The sequence below is a fragment of the Balaenoptera acutorostrata genome, chromosome 20 (genome assembly GCF_949987535.1).
Source record: "Balaenoptera acutorostrata chromosome 20, mBalAcu1.1, whole genome shotgun sequence".
Taxonomy (NCBI): Eukaryota; Metazoa; Chordata; class Mammalia; order Artiodactyla; family Balaenopteridae; genus Balaenoptera; species Balaenoptera acutorostrata.
The window spans coordinates 14,870,792-14,896,525 of NC_080083.1; the positions used below are offsets into that span (position 1 = coordinate 14,870,792).

Sequence of the window (25,734 nt, forward strand, 5' to 3'; positions counted from 1 at the left end):
GATGTCCCTAACATGTGGGCACCTGCCATTTATTAAGCCTTGTAAGTCCTTTCCACTCTCTCATTTAGCTTCATCCCTCTCTCAAATACCTCCCTGAGGGAAGTACTATATTTTTCCATTATACGAATGGAAACAAACAAATAAGACTTAAAAGAGCAAGGGGACTAGCCCAGAATCACACAGCCAGAAAGTGGCAGAGCTGGGATTCCCCTGCAGGTCCTCGAACACCAAATTCTGGTCTCGTCCACTGCTCTGATGATTTCCTCACTCTCTTGTTCCTTTCTCAAGCTTCAGATGCTTAACTGGAATCTCAAACAGATCCCCCTCTGGGCATCAAATGCACACCCTTAGCATAAGCTGGGAGAGTGTCTGAAGCTACCAGAAATCTCCTAAGTCTGAAGGAGAGCTGCTTTCCCCCTGCTGCATGGCCACCCCAGCATGTTCTCACAGGCTGTCCTGCCCTTTCCCCAGGTGAAGGACTTAACCCTTGACCTTCCATCAGCAAACCAGTTAGCAATTTGTGCCGGAGGCTGCCTCTCCCAGCGTCTCTGAAATGTAATCCAATCCTGTGATAGAAGAACAAGGTCTTGCCAAAGATGTCCACCTCCTAATCCACAAAACCTGTGACTATGTCACCTAATGCGGCAAAAGAGACTTTGCAAATGTGATTAAGTTAAGGATTTTTATGTGGGGAGATTATCCTGGGAATTATCAGGTGGACCCTATGTAATCACAAGGGTCCTTGTGAGAGGGAGGCAAGAGAAAAGGCTATGGAGGGATGGAGCCCACAGAAGGAGAGGGAGAGGCGGAAGGGGATGGGGAGATATTGAGTGCAAGACTGAAAGATGCTACACTGCTGGCTTTGAAGGCAAAGGATGGGGCCATGAGCCAAGGAATGCAGGGGGCCTCTAGAAGCTGGAAAAGGCAAGGAAACAGGTTCTCTTCCCTAGAGCTTCCAGAAGGAATGCAGCCCTGCTGACCCTTGAGACTTGTAAGAGAATAAATCTGTGTTGTTTTAAGCCACTAAATGTGTGGTAATTGGTTTTCGGCAGCATTAGGAGACCAGTATGGATGCCAAGCTTTAGGGAAAGACAATGGTTAGTTATTGATGGCTTCACAAGTACCAGGCACTGTTCTAAGCACTTTCCGTGGATTAACTCACTGGAATCCCACAGTCTAGAAGGTGTTATCATTATCCCTCTGAGGTACAGAGAGTGGAAACTGCCAGCTGCCCAGAGCTGTGGGCGTCGCAGGCAGGCAGCACCCCCTCCAAGGAATGAGACCGGAGCTCGGAGCACGGCTCGCAGCCCTGGAGGTGGAAGTGGAGGTCGAGGTCAGACCTGCTGCTTCCCCAGCCTGACAAATGGGAACTCGCCCTCCACGTTGGGGGCCAGCGCTCCCCTCCTGTGCCCCATTCCCTTCCCGTTCCCTGCCAACTGGGGATTTGCCTGAGGGCCTGGCAAACACCCTCTCAGGGAAGTCACTTGGGGGCACAACGTGAGCTTAACTGTAGAGCTGGCTGGACCAGGACCAGGGTGAAGACGGGGTGACTCACAGCCCCACCAAGCCTTCACCCACCCTGGCATGAGCACAGACCCTTGTGTCAGGCCCCGTGACAGCCCATTGCAGCAGGACCCACTCCTCATGAGACTCCAACCTCAGAGTCCAATCTTGAGAGAACCCCCCAAAAGGCAGTAAGTAGTCACCCCCAAGAGTCCCCACTCTGGGCCACATTCACCCTGACATTTTGGCCGGCATGGGGGTGGAGGTGATGGGAAAGGATGTGAAATTAAATTCTGTGCATTTTACCACCAGGTGGCCTGTTGTCAGTTACCGCCCAAAACCTCGTCCATCTTCACTTTCCTCAGACCCCACCTGTTCCTGGCTTGGAATTACCTGGAAATTCACAATTGTTTCTTCAATCCTCCTGGAGCTATTCTTATCCCATAAAACACCAGGGCTCAACATCCATTCACTCATTCCCCACCATGTGCCCAGCACTGGGAAGACAAGTGAAGGAGACAGTCTCTGCCCCCAAAGAGCCTTCCAGAGGTGCCCACACACCCAGAATCCCCAGGGAGGGGAGTTTTCCGGAGTTCAGGGCCCCCAGAGCCCATGCCACGCTGCTTGCCAGTCCTGCAGCACAAGGAAGCTGCCATCTGAGTGACACTGTCCCCACTTCCTCCCCAACTGGAGCTTACGAAATACAGCAGCCACGGGGGGCTTGTTCATGCCCAGCATTTTACATAATCTGCTGGGCTGAAAGTGTCAGCCTGAGGCCTCAAATCCAAGAGGCCAAGTCACTCTGGTAGGGACAGTATCTGCAAGTAAGGCTTAGCTGGCTCTGGCCTGGCCTGGTCTTCTACCGTCGAGGCTAAATAAAGTCTCCAAAGGTTTGGTTCCAGGCCAAGTCAAGCCTCTCTCCAGGAGCCTTGATCTCCTCCAAGACAACAATGTGGGCTGAACAGGCAGGGCCACTTGCAATTCAGAGCCTTAGGCCAAGCAGCTCCGTAGACAGTAGAATTCAGTCCACGGGCCACACCAGTTTGCAAGGAGCACCCCGGGGGTGGGGGTGGGGGGCTGGTCAGAGCGGATGCCACTGGGTCTAGGCACTATGTCCACGCCAAGTATCAGCCTCAGCCTCAGGACAGCTGGCCCCTCCCTGAGTTGAGTCGATGCAGGGAACCCAGCCATTCTCTCCTCTCCCCAGCCCTAGGCACCAGGGAGGTCTCTTTCAGCTAATTCCTCAGCAGAATAGAGTGGGGGGTGGGGCGGGTACTGCTGGGGGACCCTCCTAAAGGGTAGATCTCCATATTCTGGGCTCCCTGCTGTCTGAAGCTGCAGGCAGGTCCCATGGGGTCCAGCAGTGTTTTCAAAGTTCAGCTATTCACATCCCACACCTTTGCAGTTCTGTCATACATACCACCGGCACTATTATTTACTTAATACTGTTCTTTACAACAACTGGCTTCTTAAAAGCACAGCCTTATCCCAAGCATTATATTTGAAATCACAGGAAAGACGTGCAAGTCATTTTTTTATTTTTTATTTTTGGCTGCGTCACGCGGCATGTGGGATCTTAGCTCCCTGACCAGGGATGGAACCCGTGCCCCTGCAGTGGAAGCGCGGAGTCTTAACCACTGGACCACCAGTGAAGTCCCTATTTTTTTCTAAGTTACATTAAAATTTACGCCTAACTATTAAAGTGCAAAATATATATCCAGGTGCCACCTAAAATCATCTCTCAAATCATCTCATATGTGGCCCACACTTCGGGAAAAAACCTAAGTGGGGGACACAGGCATGGCCATCACTGCACATGGAGGGAGCAGAGACCTGGACAAGTGAAAAAGAAACACAGGTGGTTCAGATAATCCATTAAAAATTGGCACAGAATTAACCTGAAGGGTTAATCTGCATTACAAAAGGATTTTAAAATTCCTGACAAATGAGTTCCTTTAAATAGCAGCCTTTATATAGCAAGGCCCCTATCAGCCCTAGGTACCTTTAAATAGAATCATATGGAAGATTTGGGGTGGGCTTCCCTGGTGGCGCAGTGGTTGAGAATCTGCCTCCCAATGCAGGGGACACGGGTTCGAGCCCTGGTCCGGGAAGATCCCACATGCCGCGGAGCAACTAGCCCTGTGAGCCACAATTACTGAGCCTGCGCATCTGGAGCCTGTGCTCCGCAACAAGACAAGCCACGATAGTGAGAGGCCCACGCACCGCGATGAAGAGTGGCCCCCAATTGCCGCAACTAGAGAAAAGCCCTCACACAGAAACGAAGACCCAACACAGCCATAAATAAAAATAAATAAATAAATAAAATAAAAAAAGAAAGACATATAAAAAAAAAAAGATTTGGGGGATGTACACAATACTTTACAGAGGGGAGGTGATGCTGCTATCAGTATTCACATTATTATTAGTTTATAGACCATTAACTCCTCAAAGGGGACTGTGGGTTGAAACACATAGCAAGCTCCAGCTCCAGCTCTGGAGAAAACCACTGCCATCTTCACATCTGTCCCCCAGGAAGATGAAGCATCTCGGAAATTACACTGAAAACAGGATTGATTTATAGGACTGGCATCTGGACATGTGCTCAGGAACACGACTACTGTTTAAGGTAAGTACTCTTGAAGTAAAGTAATAGCAAAGAGAGAACTGCCTTGGACTTCTACCAGCCGCCAAGAAGAGTGTACCATGCAGGAGTGTGCCCAGTCCACAGCCCAGGACAGGAGCACACCCTCCAGAAATGAGCCCTGACCTCACACATGTACACGTGCACATGCACACACACGTGCGCACACACACGCCCAGTCCAGCCCTGACTCAACGAGAAGTGGTCCCTCCTCCTCTGAATTTAGTACCCTTTTATCAGAACCCTTCTCATGGCCCTGCCTACTTTCTCATTATATTCCTATTATCTGGGCACTTGCCCCCTTACCCTGAACTGTGAACTCTTTTTGAGAAAGGACGAAGCCTTGTTCACCTGTCTCCTCCCCCAGGCAGCCTGCTTTGCATAGAACACAACCTGACAGTATTTGTTGAATGAATCAATGAGCTTTCTGTTTGTCTTCTCTCTCTATAGATGGCCAAGCCTAGTAGAGGAGAAGGGCATCCTAGACGTGTTCAGGCTGGGACAGGGGGCTTGGAATCCCCCAACACTCAGGAAAGGGCCCCTCCCCCCAGTGCTGGAGACAGGTCCGGGAACACTGAGGCGGCGAGGTAGAGGGGAAGACTCCATCTTGGCGCTCACAGGGCTCTGGGAGGAACAGCATTTTTAGGTGTGATGTGCACCCAAGCCCCTTTGGTATCCGTGTGCTTCCTCTGTAGAACACCTCTGAGATGGAATAAGGCCAGGGACATGGTACGCCCTGTGTGAGCCCCGTGGAGCCTCACTCACTCCACCAATCCACTGGACACCAGCCACACACCATGCACCGTGCAGCGCTCACAATGAAAGCAAGAGGGCCCTGCCCTGGAGGAGAGAGGCAGACATCTAGAGTTCCAAACAGAATGAAATAGGGGCTAGCCCGGTATAAGCCAGACTAGAGGTCCAGAGTAAGGCAGGACCCATAAGGCAGCATATGAGTGGAACCCCATCTGTGCTGGGGAGGGTGTCTCAGAGAAGGGCCATTAGGAACCCACGGAGGTCCCATCCCACACACTACTAAGCTCCCAGCAGGTGCTCTTGGTTCATAACCAGACTTTTCCCCATCCTGTTCCTGGGATGGCTGGGCAGACCCTAAGGGTAAGGCCTTGGGGGCCCAATGAGAGATGTGACTTACCCCAGTGTGCCGAGCTAGCACCAGATGAGACAACCAGGGGTGGGGCGCCAGCCACTGCCAGCCTCCCGTTACGGCTCCTCTCTGCCCCACACCCGGGCCTACAGCGACCGCTCCACCCCTTCCACACATCAGCCATCTACCCGTGGGTCTGCAGTCTATTTTTACCTCCATTAGCTCCTCCTCTGACCCACACTGTAGCACGGGTGGAGCAGGGCAGTGATCCCCATCTTACAGGAGGGACAAAGATGCCCAGAGAGGCTCAGCGACAGCCTCCCGCCCAGAACAATGCTCCGTGCACCATGCCCTCTGGGGTGCAGTGCTGCCAGGGCAGACAGGCTCGGACCCCACAAGACGGGCGCTCTCTGTTAGGCAGCCTGGCTTGCAGTCTGTGAACTCCCTGCCATACGTTCTCACTGGCCCTCCCTTCGAGCCACAGAACAGAGAGGAGGTGAGCAAAACACTGAGGTTAGAGGTGAAAGAAAGGAAGGATGGTGTGCTGTGCACGCCTTAGGCAGCACTGGTGTGCTTTCAAGTGGGATCCCGGCCCCTGGGGCGGGGGGGGGGTGTGAAGAGAAGGGGATTGAGGCAACCGCTCCCCTCCTGCTCTACCTTCGAGGCAACTTCTCTGATTAAACAGAGGCATTGCTGCCGAGAATGCCCACAGCCCCAGAGTCGGTGGGCTGGGGTCCGGCAGACGCTTCCTGCCTATGCCCACCTTGGGTAAAGTGCCTAGCCACCTGGCTCCTGCCTCCAAGCCAGCCGTTACCGCCCCTCTTCAGCTGATCCAATTCTTTCCCTTCAAGGAAGTTCAGGGACCTCTGGCTCTCCATCTCTCCAAATGCTCTCGTGCCCTAGCCCAGATTCACCAGATTCCACTTGCTTGGAAGAGAGTGGCTCCCTTGGCCTGAACTTCACAAGTGCACTTATCCCACTGCTGCCATGGAAGCAAGGAATTACGGCCTCCTAGTTTCACGTCGGCCAGCTCCTCTGGGGCAGCAGGCTCACACCACTGGCGTGCCCACCAGGGGACTCATGTCACTGCCAGAGAAAGCCCTCTGCACAACTGGCCTGGGGAAAGCCAGCAGCCACTCCCCCTGAGGACAACTGGTCCAGGGGGAGGCGGCGGGCACTGCGCCTCTCCCCCAGGAACAGCTGTGCCCAGAGCACAGCCCCTCTCATCCCCTGGCAGGCAGGCGCCAGCCCCTCTCAGGCTGAGGTGCTTCCACTCGGCCACAAGGTCTGTGCACAAATCAGCCATTTCTGCCGCACAGGCTTCGGCAGTCAGAGCTGCGAGCCCTGCCCCCTCCCCCGCCAAGCATCCAGGGCGTGTCACATTCCCACCTTCACAGCCACCAAGAATGGGGACCCTGAGCCGGGGCTGGTCGGGGTTCCCAGCTCGCACTCCTCCAGGAGAAACACATCTTCATCCTCCAGGACCTTGTCCAAAAAGCCTATCGCCTCCTCTTCCTCTTCCATGGCAGCGGGAGCCGCGGAGGGCAAACAGGAAGCAGGGTCCCAGCAGCAGCGGCAGCGGCAGCCGTGGCCGCCGGCGCCCGGGAGCGAGGCCGGCAGGCGGGGACGGGAAGAGCGTGCAGGGCAGGCCTAAACCAGCACGCGGGCCTCCCCGGAGTCCGTCCTGGCGCCCGGCCACCGGCTGCCGATGAAAGGCTCCATTATGAGCCTTCTCCCGCCCGCCGGCTCCGGGTCCTCCCGGAGAAAGGGGAAGCGGGGCGTCCGTGCGGCCCCGGCCGCCTCTCGTGGGGAGCTCCGCCGCCGCTGCCGCCGCCGCGATTCCAGGGCTGTCACCGGAGCCCGCGCGCCCCTGCCGGCCGCCGCGGCCCTTCCTGCCGTGCGCGCCGGCTCTCCAGGCAGGCGGGGCCCCGCTCCCTGCCGCCGCTCCCAGCCCGGCCGGGCGCCGCCGCCGCCGCCGCCGCCGCCGCCGCCGCCGCCGCCGCCGCCGCCGCCGCCGCCACCGGCCCCACAGATCCCGCCCTCCTGGACGCGGAGGTTCGCGTTCGCTCTCAAGACACAGGAAATGCACGACTCGACGGGTGAGGTGGAGCCGTTCCCTCTCTGCGGTCGCCGGGCCAGCCGGCTGGCGGAGGCTTCGGGAGCGCGGAGGAGGGGCGACGGGGCCGCAGCCAGGCCGGGCGCAGGGGGAGGTCCGCTTCCCAGAGACAGGCTTTATTTACAGCCCCTCACCGGCCCCGCGGGCAGGCGGGGGCGGAGCGGACGAGCAGCTGCCCGCACAGCCTCGCGGGCCGCCGGGCCAACCTCGGTGTCACCTTGGGATGCCGACAAGCCCCTTCTCACTTCCGCCTCAGGCTCTGACACCTTTGAGGAAGGGAGGCCAAGCCCTGGTGAGAAACCATAGTTTCTTTGCATCGCCATCGTGGCTGACGGAACAAGGCTTTGTGCAAAGGAGGCCTGACCTGCCTCGCCACGAAAGAAGCACAAGTGCCAGCCAGGGGCTGCAGCGGGGCCACCTTGAGCAGCCGGAGGTGCCACACCTCCTACTCACAGATGCTGCTGATTAGCGACACCACACCTCCTCGGAGCTCTTTTCCCTCAACAGGGGCCTGGGCCCAGTAGAACCAGCCCCACAGGGGAGGGTACACTTAACCCAGGACCAGGACTACGCCAGCCCTGCCCACCCCAAGCCTGCTTCCCCTGGCTTCTTCCATGGTTACAGAAGCTAAATCCATCCAGAGGGTGAAGTGCACACTCTGGTCCCCTGGCCCCATCCAGAGATGTAATCCACCTACTCAAGGGGGTGGAGTTTAAGAGCAGCAGCTGGGAAAAGCTCTTTCACAACACCTAGGGCAAAGGTTGCCAACTCCAGCACCCAAGAGGGTGCAGGTAAGATTAGTTAGTGAAATGAGCCAGGTAGGGAGGGACCAGGTGAACCGAAGAAACTGTCACTCAGCTCCAGCTGCTGGCTGCCAGGGGCAGTGCAGGCTCAAGGTTGCCCCATCTTGGATTGTTCAAGAGAAGCTGGAATCCGGATTTTTAGGTGATAGCTCTCAATTTAAAAATGATGGCAGATAAATTATATTTTAAAAACAAAACCTGATGCAGTCTCAATGAAACACATCTGTGCACTGAATCAGGCCCACAGACAAGGTTGCTGCCTTCTTGCAGTTGGTTGTGTTTCTTTGAGGGAAGGTTGGGAGGGGGGTGTGTGTGTGTGGGGGGTGTTGTTCCTTGAATATCACCTCTGTCCCATTTCATCACTGGACCTGGCATCTTGGAATCAAACTCAGCTTCACACATGACCAGCCCACTACTTATCTTTGCAAACCTGTATAATAGGTGCCACCAGCCAGACAGATCAAGTGAAAACTCCGGATTCTGAGTAATGAGCCCTGAAGCTCCAGCCCCACTCACGCCAATCCCCCCAGTCTCCCACCAGCCCCCAAACCATGTCTCTAGTCAGGGATTTCCTCAAAATCCTAATGCTTCTAGCTCACAAGTGTCTCTCCCAGTACACAGTTGCCAGACCAGCCAGTGTGGTTCTTAACGATACAGTGTCTGAGTTGTCCGTTAATGCCTCGTGTGTCTACCACTGGCCTCCTTGTGCACATGGCATGTCCCCTGCCAGGTGGCAACTGTATGGCCACAGGGGGAAGAGTCCAACTCTTTGGAGCTCGTTTGGAAATGCATTCCAAAGGGGGGGGGGTTAACAGTGTGCCACCCTAGGCCCACCTGGGCTCATCACCTCTCCTTCCCACTGGGCATCTCAGCTGAGAACAGGGCCCTTGGCTGAGCCTCCAAGCTGGGTGGAGGGTTGAGGAAGAGCGAGGAGGGAAAAGGAGAGGAATGGACACGGTTCCTTATCCCAACTCCCCAAAAACGTCTGCGGAAGTTCTGAGCTCTAGGTGGGGCTCCTGCCATTCTATTAGAGCAGAAAACCTGTCCTCACCAGTAAAAGGGTTCTCCCTGTCACCATAGCTGAAATGCAGACCAAGGGATTTGGGGTAGGTTCTCTGGGGCCTCAGGGCTGATGGGGTTCCCCAGAGGCACAACCCCCCCCCCCACACCCACCCTCTCCCTCAGTCCCTGGTTCTTCCCTGTCCCCGCCCTGGCTGGGTTATAAATAGCCAGGGTAGATCTGAAGGGCCTTCTCAGCCACAATTCCTCATTTGGTTTGGGCGGGTGAGGCTGTTCCCAGCGCTTGGGAACAACCAGGCCTGGCATTCCCCAGGGCACAAGTGTGCCAGCCCGGGGCTCTGTGCCAGTCTGTCTCCCATCCTGCAGGCTCCGAGTGCACGGCATGGGCTGCCCCCTCTGCTCGGACAAGCAGGTGTAATGGGAGAAGGGCCTGACAGTCCCAGGGCCCCCCCACACGGTGTCCCTCCCCCCGCCCAAAGGAACATGAGGGGCCCTCAGGAGTCTCCGAGAGTAGCCCTGTCTCCATTCCCCATGCCCCTACCTAGCATGGCAGGATCGACACCCACTTCTTCCAAACCCTGAAACCTCTCAGAAGCTGCTCCCTGAACATCCAAGGCATCTCCACTCCACCCCACCCCACCCGGGTTGGCTGGAAATTCCAGTGAGTAATCTGAATGCCCTTCCATCTCCACTGGGCACACAGACTCCCCTCAGAGGCCCTCAGTTCTGCCCCTGGAGGGAAGTGACTCACAAGTCCCAATGGTGTTCCCTGCCTTTCCCCTACCAATGCCCTGGACACGCGCTTCCTCCCTGCGTCCCCTATAACTCTGCCTGCTTTCGCCTGGCTCCTGATCTTCCTCTCCAGAGAAGCAGCTGCTCCAAAGGCCTCCAAACTGCCTTATTCCAAAGTCAGAGGCCTCCTTCTCTCCTCCTCAGCCGCTGCAACCTGGACGCTCTTAAATCCCTCAGCTTCTGTGGCCATGCTGATGCTGCCTGTGATCGCTCTGGTTCAGGCTGGCCCTTCTTTTTCACCCATTCGGACCAGGCTGCAGCCCTCTCCTCTCTATCCTTGGAGAACTCATCCCTTCTCACTGCTAGGCCAATGGCAGCCCATCACCATCTGCAGCTCCAACATCTTGCTCTGCTGGAGTGTGACATCTGTGCTGTCAACTGGTTCTCCTCACTTGGAAGTCCCATCAGCAGCCCCTCAGCTCCACATCTCCAGACCAAAGGACCCTTCCCCCTCCCTAAACCAGCTTCCCCTTCTGGTTTCTCCACTTCTGTTGGCGGGGCCGCCATCTTGTGACTCTTCCTTCCCTCAGGCCCCACATCCCTTTTACCGAGTCCCCTTGGTTCTTCCTTCTCTTCCTTTTCCAAAGCCACCACCCCAGCCAAGGTTTGTAGAATCTCACACCTACGTTAACCACAGTAATATTCCACTCTGACTTCCGATCTCGCCTGTCCATCCATCTGTTCATTCATACGCAGAGAAGGCCTGGCATCACAAATACACAGATCTGCGAGACACAGGCCTTGCCGTTAGCATGCTGTTAACCCACAGGGGGTGAAGGACATATCAACAAATGAGGCAGTGTTCTCACTGGTCAACACAGCGGGAACACGGGACAAAAGCACTAACCCTGCCTGAGAGGTAAAGTTCCACAGAAGCGTGGCCTCTGAGCAGCATCTTAAAAAGGGGAAGGGTTTCCAGGCAAAGGGAGGAAAATGTTTTGTAAGGAACCCCAGGAAGCACAGCTGGAGGACAGAAAAGGGGCAGGTGATGAACTTGGAGAAGTGGGCGGGAACCACTCCCCCATGAACAAGGGGCACGGACTGAGATTTCAGACACCCGCCAAATCCACGCTTTCCAAGCCACCAACAGTTTACTCTCCCCAAACCCAACAGCCTTCTCTCACACTCATTCTCCATCCCCTCATTCCCTTACCCATTCAATCAACAAGTATCTATTCATTGCCCACCATGCACCAGGCGCTGTGCTAGCATCCAGAATACAGCCACAAGTGGGACGCTTTGTCTACCTCCGTGGGGGCTGATGGTCTCAGGGACAGACTGACCACTGCGAGCCAAGGCAGGGCCAGGAGAAGGGCACGATCTCAGAACTCTGGGGCTAAGGTACAACTCTTCCAGAAAGAATAACGTGGAAATATCTATTGTGACTTAATATGTTCTCACCCTCTGAGTCAGCACCTCCACTTTAAGGAATTTTTCTGCAAAAACATTTCTACAAGGACTCAAAGATCTTTGTACAAAGATGTTCACTGCAATGATGGTTATACCAGTGAAAGACTGGAAACAGCCCAAATGTCTAACAGAAGGGGACTGGCTAAGTGAATTATGGTACAACCGTTAAAAGAAACACTGCATACAGTCATGAAGGAGAATGAGGTAGGTCTTTAATTACTGATATGCAAGATGTTCAAGACTTATTAAATAACCAGAGCAAATTGCATAACAGTATTAATAGTATGATCCCATTTTTAAAAAAAGTGTATATATATAATATATACACAGAGAAAAATGTATTTTTTACATATATGTGTATATATATATATATATGTGTGTAATATCTCACATGGAAAAAGAAGATGTCTCTTAACAGACATTCTCTCTGTAGGATGAGACTTAAGGAGACTTTCACTTTCCATATTATATGTTCCTGTAAAGTTAGAATTTTCAGTGATGTAATCAGGAAAAATAAAAATTATTTTCTTTTTTAATAAAGAAATTTAAAAAAGAAGTGTGGTAAGTGCTATAATTGGGCAAGTAGAGTGAGCTCTGGGGGCACAAGACAGAAGACACATCTGATGCAGCAGAGGGGGGGAGTCACAGAAGGTTCTCCAGAGGAGGTGACATTAAAACTCCTACCTGAAAATGACCACGGATTAGCCATGCCAGGGCGACTCAGGGGCAGACAGGACAGCATGAGGAATAATGAAATGAGTTCAGTCTGGGTGGCAAGGCTTCATCCATTCAACCAATACTTATTAGGCATCTCTTATGTGCCAGGCGCAGTTCTAGGCACTACAGTTTGCAATGAGCAAACATTTTGGTACAAAACTGACAAAGCTCCATGGCAGAGCTCCCATTCTAGCTGGGGGGTTGTAATGAGGCTGCAGAGGTAGGCAGAGGTCAAGTGGTCAGGTCAGGCACGGCCTTGACAGCATTGCTACGGGCAGGCACTGAAGAATTTTACAGGGAGTGGCCAGGCACTGAAGAATTTTACAGGGAGTGGCCAGACCGTGTCTCAGTGCATCCCTCCTGCTGACATCAGATTACTCTTTCTAAAACACTGCTCACTCTGTACCCAGCAGGAAGCCACCAAGTCAGCCCTAACAAGGGCAGTGGGGCCCTTGCTGATGACTCAACTGATCAAACTGTTGACAACAACTTCTGCTGTTTGCTGTCCCATGAAAGGGCCAGGTGCATTCTCACCTCCAGGCCTTGAACTGGCTTGGAGCCCCCTCTGCCTCCTCTCTGCCTATCCCTGGCTCTTCCAACTTCCTTGGCAGGAGCTCAAGTCCCACCTCCAGACTTTCTGGAGCTCAGCAGACCCTGGGCCAATGAGAACTGATCCCAGGGGCCAGTGTTGGGGGCAGGTGGAGTCAGCCACAGCTGCAGATGGAATCAGACTCATCATCTTCTTGATAGCCGTCCTCCTCCCTCTGCCTTCCCTTTTTCTGCTATAGCAGAAGTTACTCCAAATCATATATAGAGGTCAATTACATGAAGCAAATGTTGGATATAAGCCACTACATGACACAGTTTATATAGTAAAACAAAAACAAACAAATAAAAAAACTCTCCTCGATGTTGGATTTGAATCCTCGTTCTGCCTCTTGCCAGCTGTGTGACCCTGGGCAAGTCGTTCAAACTCTCTGGGCCTCAGTTTCCTCATCTGTAAAATGGGGATAATTCTAGCACCAACTCTAGGCTTGCAGGGAGGACTAGTACACATGGGGCAGGGCCTGGCACACGTTGAGCCCTTGGCAGGCACCAGCTATTCTCCTCTTCTTTGGCAGGGGTGGTGGTGTGGGGGGAGTGCAGGAGTGGGGAGCCCTAGCCCACTCCCAGCCTCACCTCCCACATCTTCCAATGAACCCAAAGCCCGGCCACACTCGACCATTCTCCTTTTCTCACACCTCCAGAGGTTTTCCCACATTCCAGAACTTACACAGCTCCCTTTATCTAGAATGTCCTTCCTCACCAGTGCCCAGGCAGAACAGTACCTACTCTCTGAGGCTGCCTCCTACATGCTCTCCTCCTTGATTCCCCCACCTGAGGTTACATGGCTCCCTCCTTGGGATGTTGTATTAATACATCTCTCAAGCCTTGAAATTGAGGGACTGTGTGTGTGTGTGTGTGTGTGTGTGTGTGTGTGTGTGTGTGTGTGTGTGTAGGGGGAGTGAGGGGCAACCCCTGTTCATGCTAATTCCCCACAGCACCCAGAACAAGTTCTTGTAAAAAGTGGGTGCTCAGGGAGTTCCCTGGTAGTCCAGTGGTTAGGACTCTGGGCTTTCACTGCCGTGGCCCGGGTTCAATCCCTGGTTGGGAAACTGAGATCCTGCGAGCCATGTGGCGCAGCCTAAAAAATAAATAAATAAAGTGGGTGCTCAGAAAATACTTAGTGAGTAGAAATGACTCCAGGAGGCTTAAAGGGCAAGGCAAAGGGTCTCCCAAGAAGACAAATCAAGGGGTTCAGGTTGGGTGGATGGTACCTAAGGAAACTGGTCATCCACGGTGACACCGTCCAAAGGCACCTCTGCCCAGCAGGAATGCCAGTGGGAGCTGAGCCACCTCTGCCAGGACTAGAGTGGGGATGGGAAGGCCCGAGGGCAGCCAGAGCTGGGGGCCCATAGAGAACCGGGTTCACATCCCAGGAGAGATTCAAAGTCAACTATCACCTCGGGAGCTGGTCCTCCTTGTGGTGCAGACTGTGCGTTTTCACAGTCACTGTGTCACTCGGTCCTCCCAGCAGCCCTTCCAGATAGGATGTATTTATCCTTATTTACAGCTGAGGGGACCAAGACTCTACAGGTTATCCAAAGTCACAGAGCCAGAAAGACGTAAGGCGAGGGCACTAAGGTTCCTGTTCTGGAGAGGTGGCAGAGAACAGCGGTGGTGAGCACCCATCACTGACCAGCTGTGGGACCTCAGGTGGGTTATGTCACCTCTTTGCACCTTAGTTTTCACATCTGTAAAATGGGGCAGTAACGGTGCCTACTTCCCAAGGTGTGGTGAGGACTAAATGAGTTAGTATTTATAAAGTGCTACAACAGTGCCCGGCATTTAGTAAGTGCTATGGAAGCGTTTCTCTTCTTTCTCTTCTTTCTGCCACACAGGCAGGAGGGTTGGGGGGGGGGGGTCTGTGTGGCTTTCCAGATAGAAGCAACCAGCCCATAACCCTGTGGGAGGAAGGTCCACAAGAGCATCATCAGAGTATCATCGTGGAAAGAAAGTGCTAGCACCCACTAGTGGAGGAACTAGGTGAGGAGGATGGAAAAGAGAGTCTGGGTAAGAGCCAGCCTGCTGCTGGGATACTCCCTGCCCTTCTGCACCCTGGCAGAACCCAGAGCCCAGGGGGCCATCCAGCCTCTGCCCCCTGGCGGCTCACCTGTGTGGCCAAACGTCTCAAACTGAAGGCGTTCTCAGGGGCAATTTCACACCTCTTGGTGTGATTAGGCGGGTCGGTTGGCCTCCCTGCCCCACCCCCAGAGACTCCCGAGCCTCAAGGACAGAGAATGGGTCTGGCTCCCTCTCCTATCCACCGTCCCTGGGACCTGCAGGAGATGAGCAAACCTTCACCGAATACATGTTGCTCTGGAAGTCGCCTTACTGGCCGATGTGAAACGCACAGCACAGTAGCGGGGAGAGGGCGATCCCAGACAGGCTGTGAGCATTACAGGGATGCCCCAGGTCGGCTGGGTGTGGCCAGCCAGGGAAGCCCAGATCCCAGCCATGTGTGAAAGGGGGGGGCGATGGGCCAGAGAGGCCAGGGAGCACCAGCCACGGAGGGGCTGAGGACCACAACCAGGGCACCGTCTCCCTACTTCCTATTTACATGCCCCTCAACTCACACAAGCCAAGGAACCCCCTGAGCCATAGCTTCTTCATCTACAAAATGGGGGGCTCTCGCAGTGGATGCAGGGATAGGTGGCGACGAGCCCGTGGGCACCTGGCACGGTACCTGGCACGTAGGGGGAGCCAGGCAAGCTCCTCCTCTTTGGAGTGGGCACCAAAGATCCAGAAAGGGGGCCGTGGGGAGCAAGGCTGCTGAGGCAGGAGGTCGGCAACCTGAGGAGAGATGTCTCTGGTTTTACCTGCAGCTGGAAACTCCTGAGAGGCGTAAAGATAAAGGGCAGCCGCCAACCCACCCAACCCAGGCCTCGAATGCCGTCCAAAGAGAGCAGACTGGGACACCACCTCAGATGTTCCCGGCTCGCCACGTGGCTTCTCCTCTCACCTAGAAGCGACTTCCTTGTCCTGCAACCTCAGATCCCAAACCCCAAGGCTTCAGAAGGGACCAGGAAGGGAAGAGGGGGCAGCAATTCGTCCTAGCTTCATCCCCTGAGACTGTATCTGCCCTCCCTCCCTGCTCCCTGGCCAATCCAGTGCTACTGGATTCAATTCCATAAACACCGGGTGAATATCCCTAGGTGCCCGGGAGCTGCTGATGGGGGTCCCAGAGATGATTGGGGATCAGGGCTCCGGATCTCGCAGGGCAGACGTGGCCCACGAGTAACTGTGCACGGTCCCCAGACAGCGGAGGGCTCAGCCATGGGCTGGAAAACCTTCACAAGGGAGGTGGTGTCTGAGGGGACCTGGGAGCACCACACAGACTCCAGCGTCAGAAAGACCCAAGTGTAGGGATTTCCTGGCAGTCCAGTGGTTAAGACTCCGCTCTTCCAATGCAGGAGGCACGGGTTCAATCCCTGGTCAAGATCCCACATGCAGGCGCGGCCAAAAAAAAAAAAAAGAAAAGAATAAAAGAAAGACCAAGTTTAAGTATATCTCTGGCTCCCCATGTAAAAGGCTCAGGGCGAGTCTAAGTAGCTGTGAGGAAGGGGGGGTTGTGCGGGGGAAGGGGGGAAGATGAGAAGGTTGACAGTGGTGATCATCTCAGCTCCCCCCACCTATCTTTAAATTACCCTGCCGTCTGGAGACTAAACTCCTCAATTCAGCAGTTAGTGCAGTACTACCATGTACAGACTTTACAATTTATAAAGCACCTGCCTGGCACCATCTCACAGAAGCCTCCCGACAGCTGTGTGAGGTCAGGAGGGAGGAAATTCTCAGTTTCTTCACTTCACAGATGAGCAAACTGGAGCTCAGATGAGTGAAATCCCTCAGGTCACACAGCTAGAAAGTGGTGGCACTGAGACAACAACCAGATCTTCTCTCTGCCTTGTGGCCCCTTTTCACGGCGCCTCCCAAGAGGGGAGTCAGACAAGTCCATGGCTTGTGGGGCACACGCTTTTCTGAATGACCACGGTCCTGGCAGGGGAACGTGTGCCCCGCTTGTCAGTGAGATGGAGAGTCCCGCCCGCCCTTCCCAGGGTGAAAGCAGGCCCTCTCTGCTGAACTGAGCCACCGGAGGGAGCTGTACTCAGCCTGGGCTTGGGGAGGGTGAGGGTCAGCAGGGCGGGGCTTCAGCTTTCACCCTGATACCTCGCTGGGCTGCACACTGGGGCACATCTAAGGCGAGAGCAGAGTGAGGCTGCAGGGCGTTCTGGGGAGTGAAGAGCATTTGTCCTGCAACACCGGAGACCCGGTTTCATCTGGGCTACCACACCTGGGAGGACAGATCTGACCCCAGAAAGGAGGTTGCAAAAGCAGATTCAGTTGTCGTCCAGCAAATATTCATTAGACCGGGTCCTCGCAGTGCTCTGGGCTCCCCACCCCTCTAAAGGCTGGTGAGGAGAGTCTCGTGGGCCCTGGGCGCCACGGACTGAGGACTCACAGTGAGCCAGGCCCAGCGCTGCAGGCCTCACCTGTGCTATCTCAGTCTGTCCTCTCAGCAACCCTTCAGGTCGTTAGTCCTATTTAGAGATGAGGAAACTGAGGCTCAGAGGGGTTATGACACTGATCCAGAGTCCCACAGCTAGAGAGCAGCACATGTTCATCTATGCAAAGCTCATGTCCCTTCCATTCTCTGAGCTGCTGGGAGAGTAAGACCGTGAGGGCTAGTTTTATGCATCAACCTGACAAGGCCACAGATACCTAGACGTTTGGCCATCCATTATTCTGGGTGTGTCTGTGAGGGTGTTTCTGGATGAGATTAACACTTGAATCAGTTGACTGAGTAAAGCAGGTTGCTTTCCTAGTGTGGGTGGGCCTCATCTAATCAGTTGAAGGTCTGGATAGAACAAAAAGGCGAAATAAGGGAGAATTCACTCTCTCTGCCTGTCTTTGAGCTGGGACATAGGTCTTCTCCTGCCTTTGGACTCAATACAGACTAGAGCTTACACCATCAACTCTCCTGATTCTCCAGCCTTTGGACTCAGACTGGAACTAACTATACCATCAGTTCTCCCGGGTCTCCAGCTTGCTGACTGCAGATCTTGGGACCTCTCAGCCTCCATAATCTAGTGAACCAATTCCTTATAATAAATCAATCCTTCTCTCTCTGTATCCTAATGGTTCTGTTTCTCTGGAGAACCCTAATATAAAGACCAAACCTTGGGCTTCCAGGAACAAGTTGCATGCACATTTGGGTGTGGAATGTCCGGCTGCCAGAGGCCAGATATCTGAATATCTAGAACAATCATCTGATTTGGTCCAAAAGTCCCCTTGGTTCCCAACGCCCCAACAGGAAGCCTGGCAGGGAGGGGACCTGCCTGGTCAAATGAGCAGAGCCAAGTAGCAGAAACCTTGGCTTTCTTTTTCTTTCCTTTTTTTTTTTTTTTTTTAAACTGAAACAGCCCCCAAGTACTCAGGAAGAGGTGTGTCAACTCTCTCCAGCACCCCAATGTACACAGCAATACTTGCTGAGTCCACTAGATGGGGCCAGTGACACAGCAGAGAGGGCAGAAATGCAACTCAGGAGGGAAAGGCAGGCAGGGGGTACACTGGGCTGGAATCTTTGCTAGGATCCCCAAGCTGGATTAATGCTCCCCACCCCTACCTTGTATAATTTCTAGCCAATGGTGCAAAAATTAATCCTGGGGTTCCCAAGCACTTTGGCCAGTTGTCACTGTAGCATCTCTTGGATTTCAAAGTCCTCAAACCAAGCTCTTCCCTTGTGAGTCGCCAAGCAAAATGGGCAGCATCGCAGTAAAGGAAGTCCCTGCCCTGAAGCCTCAGAGCTCCAGGTGGGGGCATCTCCCTGTTATGCCTGTGACCCGTTTCACTAGAGAAAGCACCTGAGTACCTTTCACCAGGGAATCTGAAAGTCGATGGACAAGCACTCCAGCAAGGTGGTCATGTGACAAGGGAAGGAGACAGGACAGGAAGCAAGGAGGAAGGCAGAGAGGAGAAAGGGAAATAAATGGCTTTTCTCTTCAGCAAGTGGCTCTAATCTGGCCACACGTTCTCAACTCTCAGCCAGGATTCCTGGTGAATCTTTCTGCAGCAGCTCACAGGGGTAATAGCTGAGTCTCCGGGATGGGAGGGGGATGTCTCTAAGCCCTGTTGTGGTCAGAGACCTAGAGGCAGAGACGGGAAGCAAGACCTGTCACTTTGCTTCCCCTGGTTAGAGTCAGTTCAGGTCCCAGAGCACCCTCTCCTCCATCAGTAGCAAGAATCCTGCCCCGCAGGTCCAAGATGGCTGTCTCTCACCTGCCACCCTTCCTTAGGACGACAGGACAATACCCCAGAATGTCAGCTGTGGGGGGCCTGAACCTGATCAACGCCCTTGCCCATCACTTCCCCCTCCCACCTGCCCCCACCATCCCTTCCCAAACTTGCACTGCCTGGCAGCTGATAAGCTCTGCCTAGGCCTCTGTTGCCACGGCAACAATGTGGCTTCTCCCAAGTGGGAAGCCGGTTGCCAAGGCCCTTGTTGCCAAAGGCTATAACAGCCACCCCGCTGTGTGAAGAGGGGGTGAGAGCTCAACGCAGGGGTGGAGGGTGGACAAGGAGGCTGGGAGGGAAGGAAGCAGGGGGTTCGCAAGAAATGGTAGGGTCCAGGCAGCCCCCTGGCTGGAGTGGGGGTGTGCTGGGCCCTGCAGGAGGGAAACAAGTATCTCGCAGCAACTCAGTGACTGCTCCTCGAGGGTATTAGAGGGAAGAAAGGGGATCCCCCTACAAAACACACCTGGACAAGCCCCCTACCAAGCAGGACCAAGCAATACAAGCCCCCCCCCGCCCCCCGCCAAAGAAGAAATTTGATTCTTTGATTCTTCCCAATTTCTGAAACATAGCCCCCAGGAATCCCTCTGTCTCACTTGCTCTTGTGTCTCAGACACACTCGCACAAACTGAGCATGGACAGAGCTGGTCTCTGGGCCCAGGAACAGCATTAATTACAAGGATTGCAAACCTCCTCGCATCTCTACCCCTCCGCCTGTCTCAGAGCACATCCTCAGTATTGCTTGTAAAATGCTTCTCTTTGGAGCAGAGCTCTCATCGGTGGACAAGAGGAGAGGTGGACACCATTACGGCTCATTCCCTTCCAGAGTCAACAGAGGAGGGCTGGACGGGGCCCTTGGTCCGCAGGGAATGCTACAGAAGCTGCTCACTCCCCCCACTGCCAGCACCGAGGCCAGCCTTGGTTTGCTGAGCCGACACCTGTGCATTTATAGCCCACAACTCACAAATGCAGCCACTGCCCAGCCCGGGCCCAGAGAGGAGAGCCTGTTCCCTCCGCAAGGCCCCATCCTGCTAGAGGAGAGCTGAGAGAGAAAGCTGAAAGAGGAAGTGAGGTGTCCAGGAGGCAGGGGGAGCAGATGGCTGGTAGAAGAGGCAGGGGTAGGTGCAGCAGTGGCAGAGAGAGCAGCGGGGGGTGGGGGGGGCGGGGGCTACTCTGAGAGGCCCAGGACCGGAATGAGATGATGAGGGCACCAAGAGCAAGCCCAGATTTCCCGAGTCCTGCACCCCAGTAGCGCCCCAAGCAGAGCCTGGCCCACGACACCCATGCCTGCCTACCCCCCTCCCCAAAAGCCCCCTCTTCCCAAACCCGGAAGGAAAAGCAGGTGTACCTACCCCAGGTGCCAGCCCCTCTGGTGGGGTGGGGGAGATGCTGTCCCCGCCGCCCTGGTTCCGGGCACTGAGCTGGGGCGACATGGTGGGCGACTCATCGATGTACGGCATGGTCTCCGAGCCCTCCGGGGGCCCCTTCTGCTCTTCATTCCCCTCTCCGTCGTAGTCGTCTGCCCCGTAGCTGAAGTCTGAGACAAGGAACAAGAAAGGCCACTGAGAGTCCTCCACGAGGGCTGCCAGGGATTGGTAGCGCAGTGGGCGCCAGCGGCGGTCCCCGGCTGCCATGTCCCGGGCCGCACCATCCACGCCCAGCCCGGGCAGGGCTGCGCGTCCCGGAGCGCCAGCAGGCACCAGGAGCTGCGGTTCAGGGGCCGCTGGGAGTCGAGGGGGAGCGGCTCCGCAGTTGCCACCCGCTTAATAGCATGTCAGTCGCGTATTTCGAGCTGCTGTTTCCTTTGCCTCCTGCCTAATTCCGAGTCTAAAAATTAACAGTGGGAGCAGGAGGCAGGACGCTTCCAACTCTCCTCTCTGAGTCACCATTTTGCTTTTTATAGGGAATAAGGAGGTGCGGGCGGGCCCGAGCGATGTCACTTCCTGAGCTCCTCCTCTTTGGGTACCATTTGTACACTGAGCCCCATCCCTGGATGGGGGGGCAGAGCAGGGTTCGGGGTGGGGGCTGAGGAACGGCACCCTAGGCAGCCCTCACCCCTCGAACAAGGCTCCACACAGGTCAGAGCCCAAGGCTGGCAGAGCATGGGCCAGAAGGCAGCCCGGGCCTGGCAGGGACGCGGTTGCACAGCAGACTTCTCAAAAGCCGGCACTTATTTCTGTAATTTCAATGTAGGATTCCTTGGGAAAAGGAGGGAAGAAACAGCCACAGGGAAGTCAAGCTGCTGTTAACCCCATCGGCGCTGCCAGCACCACTCAGGGGCCAGAGCCCCCGCCCAGACACCCCCTCCCTGGACAGCAGGCCGGGTCCATGCGGGCGCAAGGCAGCATCTCAGAAAGGCCCCCATCACACCCCACCAGTGGGGGTCTCTCCTACAGCTGTGTGAGGGACCCTCCCCCACCTCCACCCCTGGCTGGGTCTGTCCCATCATCTGCTCAGATATCACTTCCTCCGCAGTGTCCCCCCTGGCCTCCCAGCTCAGAACTACAGTGTGTGGCCCTCTAGTGCCCCCAGCGATCCTGCCCATTCGTCCCTGAGCGCCTGGCGCGGAACTGGGTGACAGCCATCGCTGTGTGCCCAGCAGCCACGGCCCACGTGGGTCAGGATCTTGGGAACGTGTGTGGAGTGAGTGAATGGGCAGAGGAATGCACTGTCCCTCTCAGGTCTGAGGCTTGAGCCAAGTTCTCAGCGGGGCCCTGGCTCCTCCTCCTCTGTCACAACACACCAGCCCCCGGGGCAGCCGGCAGCCTGAGAATGGTGTCAACGGGTCACCAGGGCGCCCGGCCACGGCCACACTCAGTCCAATCTGCCCCTTTGGCAGCCGAGAGCGCCCCCCAGCCTCGCTGCACCTGTTCCTGCCGACTTCCTCTCCAGTCCTGTGCTGACGGCCCATTAAGCTGTCAGGGACGTGAGCTATTATTTTTTTCCCCAGGACAGGCGTGCACGTGAAGAACCACAGGACCTAGCAATCCAGACACTGGGATGTGTGTGTGCCAGGCACGGGGGAAACAGGACCCACTGCCGGGAGGACACAGGGCTTCTGTCTCAGGAGCAGGTGGGGGTGAGCCGACTCTGCTATTTCCAGGGGGCGGGAGGGAGGAAGAGGACCACAGCATCCGGGCTGCCCAAGTCTGGCACTGTGAGGGAGCCCGGCTGTTTGGTGAGACCTACTCCCTTTGGAGAAGCACAAGGAGGGAATGAAACACCACGGTAACCTGCGGTCTCTCCTCCAGGAGGCTCCAGGCTGCCCTGTTAGTGCCTGGAGTCAAGCGGGGGGTGTGAGCTGTGGTGAACACTGGCCTGGCCATCCGTTCAGATTCCAGCAGGCCCCGCTGATTCTCCTGTACACTGACCAATTCCCAGGGGTCGCAGGACCAGAGCCTTCACTCTCAAGATATTTCCTAAGGGCAAGGGTAGAAGGGACCACAGGGAAAGCGGTGAGGCTTGACTCTACCGCACAGTCTGCAGCTGCCTGGGTCCCAGCAGGGTGGGAAGGTCTCTGCCAGCCTTCCGCCACGTGAGCCCAATTCATCCTTATCAGAGTGGTGCCCCTGGACCCACATCTCAACCTAGCCACATCGGGGAGGCTGCTCTCACGATCCCCAGTTCACAGACAGAGTCACTGAGTCTCAGAGAGATTTGCACAGAAAGGATCTGAATCCAAGTCTGTCTCCAAATGCCATCTTTCCCCCTCTGAATCTCACTAATCTTCTAGGGAAATGTCCATCTACAGCCCTCGTCAGGGGAGGCTGACCAAGGAGGGGAGAGAGGGGTGCTAGCCACAACAGCGGGGCGCCCGGGCGTGGAGGAGAGTGCCCTCAGAGCTCTCTGCAAATGTTCCTGGATACTGTCCCTTTCATTCCAACCTCCTGGAGACCCTGACAGCCCAGGAAACCAGCCAGAGACCCCGGAGAATCCTACCAGGAAAAGGGATACAGAAAAGACAGAGAAACCAACCCTTTGAGAAAGAAGGAGCCCTGGGGACTCAGGAGGGTGGAAATCTGCCAAGCACAGCCTTCAGTCTGTGTAGGTCCACAGACAGGAAGGCTGAGTGGACCATGGCTTGGCCACCAGGTGTTAAAAGAGAAAAGGCAGAGGAGGCTGCTGACAGACAATATCCATTTCCCCTCCTAGTAACAGAAATCTCACTATCTTTGGAGTGGCAGTGTGCTCCGTGGCTAGCTAAAAGGCTACTTTTCCTAGTGGTGTGGGTCATGTGATGAAGTTCTGGCCAATGAGATGTTGAGTGGATATGTGTGGAACTTTGAAGAAAGTTGCTGAGATTGTTTTCGCTGGAAGGTATTTTTTCCCTCTCTCCATGCTTCCTCCTTCTGTTGCCAGTTTGGAAAGCAGATAGGAGAGCTGGAGCTCCAGCAGCCATACTGAGCCATGAGGGGACCTTGAGGATAGAAGCCAGTGCTGAATATAGCTGAGCACAAAGCTAGGAGCCTGGGCCCGTGATGGCACAGTGAGCCAACATACCACCCCAGGAATGTCTACCTCTAGACTTCTTTTACACGAGAGAAGAAAAATGCCTATGTTATTTAAGTCACTGTTATTTAGTTTTTATGTTATATGCAGTCAAACCTAATTATAACTGATCCAGATGGTTTTCCTTGACATTCTATCTGGGTGCTTTTCCTACGGTCTTCACTGTTCCTTCTAGTCTCCTTGGTGGAATCCTCTTTCCCTGCCCACCCCTTAAAAATTGGTATTCCCTATACATCCTTACAATAGAATACTGCTCAGCAATAAAAGGGACAAAATACTGAGACACACAGAAATGACTCTTACAGGCATTATGCTAAGTGAAAGAAGCCAGACACAAAAGAACACATCCTGTATGGCTCCATTTATATGAAGTTCTAGAACAGACAAATTTAATTTACTCTTGGAAAAAAAATGAAAATTGTGGTTGCTTCTGGGGGTCAGGTAGGGACAGGAGTTGACTGTAAGGAGCACAAGGAATTTTCTAGGGTGATGGAAATGTTCTGTATCTTGACAGGGATTTGGGGTACACAGGCGGATGTGTTCATTGACTTCATCAAATAGTACACTGCATCAAAGATTTGTGCATTTCACTAAATATTTAACTCTAGTTAATGACATGCACGTTTAAGTGTCGAAGTGAAATGTACTGATGTCTGCAACTTACTCTGACGTACATAAAAAACAAGATGGGTTGATGATATTCAGAGGGGTGGCCAGATGTGTGATAAAGCAAGTGGAGAAAAATGATAATTACAGACTCCAGATGGTGGGTACATGGCTGTTCACTATACAATTCTTTAAACTTTTCGGTATGTTTGAAATTTTTCATAATAAAATGACGGGGAAAAATTGGTGTTCTCCGGGTTTCTGTCACCTCTACTTTACTCCCTCTCCCAAATTTTATTTATATTCCAGGGAGAGGTCTGGGCTGCAGACCCATCTCTTTGATTGTTTCCTGGACAACTCCACCCCCAGGAACTTCAAACCCAAGCTTTTCCTGAAGTTAATCTGCCAGATCACTCAAGTTGGAAACCTAGGAGTCATGCCAGATTCCTCCCTCTTCCTGCTCATCTCCTACACCCTGAAATATCCCCACTCCTCATCCACCTTCCCACCCTCACCAACTCTTACAAGGACAATTCCAACACTCTCTCCCCGTGACTGCCAGACTGCAAATCTGATCGCGTTTCCCCACTGTTCAAAATTCAACAGTTCCCCATTCACTTCAAACTCCCTGGCTCAAGGCCTTTCATAGTCAGCACCTGACTCTTCCTTTACAGAGTCGTATTCTGCTGCCCTGTAACATCAGACATCTTCTAGGTAGGTCCCTGAAAGGGTCTGAATAGTAGCTCCCAAATATATATGTCCAAATCCTAACCTTGGTAGCCATAAATGTGGCCTTACTTAGGAAAAAGGTCCTTGTAGATGTAATTAAGTTGAGGATCTCTAGATGAGATGATCCTACTTTAATTGAGTGGGACCCAAATCTGATGACATGTCTTTATAGGAAACAGAAGGGGAGAAGACACAGACACACAGAAGAAGGCCATGTGAAGATGGAGGCAGAGATCCGAGTTATCTGGCCAAAAGCCAAGGAATGCCTGGAACCACCAGAAGTTGCAAGAGGCAATGCAAGGATTCTCCCCCTAGTGCCTTGGCAGGGAGCATGGCCCTGCCGGCACCTTGATTTTGGACTCTGGCCTCCAGACTGTGAGAAAATAAATTTTGGGGGTTTTTTTGGCCACACAGCTTCTGGGATCTTAGTTCCCTGACCAGGGATCGAACCCATGCCCTCTGCAGTGGAAGCACGCAGTCTTAACCACCGGACCACCAGAGAAGTCCCTGTGATGATTTTTTATTTTTACTTTGATTTTTAAAAGTATCTTTATTGGAGTATATAATTGCTTTACAATGTTGTGTTAGTTTCTGCTGTACAACAAAGTGAATCAGCTATATGTATACATACATCCCCATATCCCCTCCCTCTTGAGCCTCCCTGTGATGATTTTTTTTAATGGCAGCCCTATGAAATCAACACAGTCCCCAAACACACAGTTTCCCACCTCTGGACCTTTGCACATGCTGTTCCTATACCTAGAACACTCTCCTCACCCTTTGACCACCCAGCGAAGTCCTATTTAGCTTTCAAATCCAGCTCAGTTCCACCCTTCTCCTATGAACCTCCTTGCCTCCTGAATATATAAAGCACTTTTGCAATCCAATGAGAAAAAGA

General features: G+C 54.0%; 1 protein-coding gene across 3 annotated transcripts in view; it reads right to left on the minus strand.

Moving 5' to 3' along the window:
- Positions 1 to 25,734, minus strand: part of ABR (ABR activator of RhoGEF and GTPase) — a 180,666-nt gene that overhangs the window by 75,406 nt on the left and 79,526 nt on the right. For 2 of the 3 annotated variants that reach the window (XM_057535701.1, XM_057535702.1), the window contains exon 2: positions 20,345 to 20,529. In XM_057535701.1, coding sequence (XP_057391684.1) covers positions 20,345 to 20,529 — 185 coding nt within the window. Of the gene's footprint in view, positions 1 to 6,635; positions 7,237 to 20,344; positions 20,530 to 25,734 lie in introns of those variants that run through there. The other variant, XM_007183829.3, reaches the window with a different exon arrangement.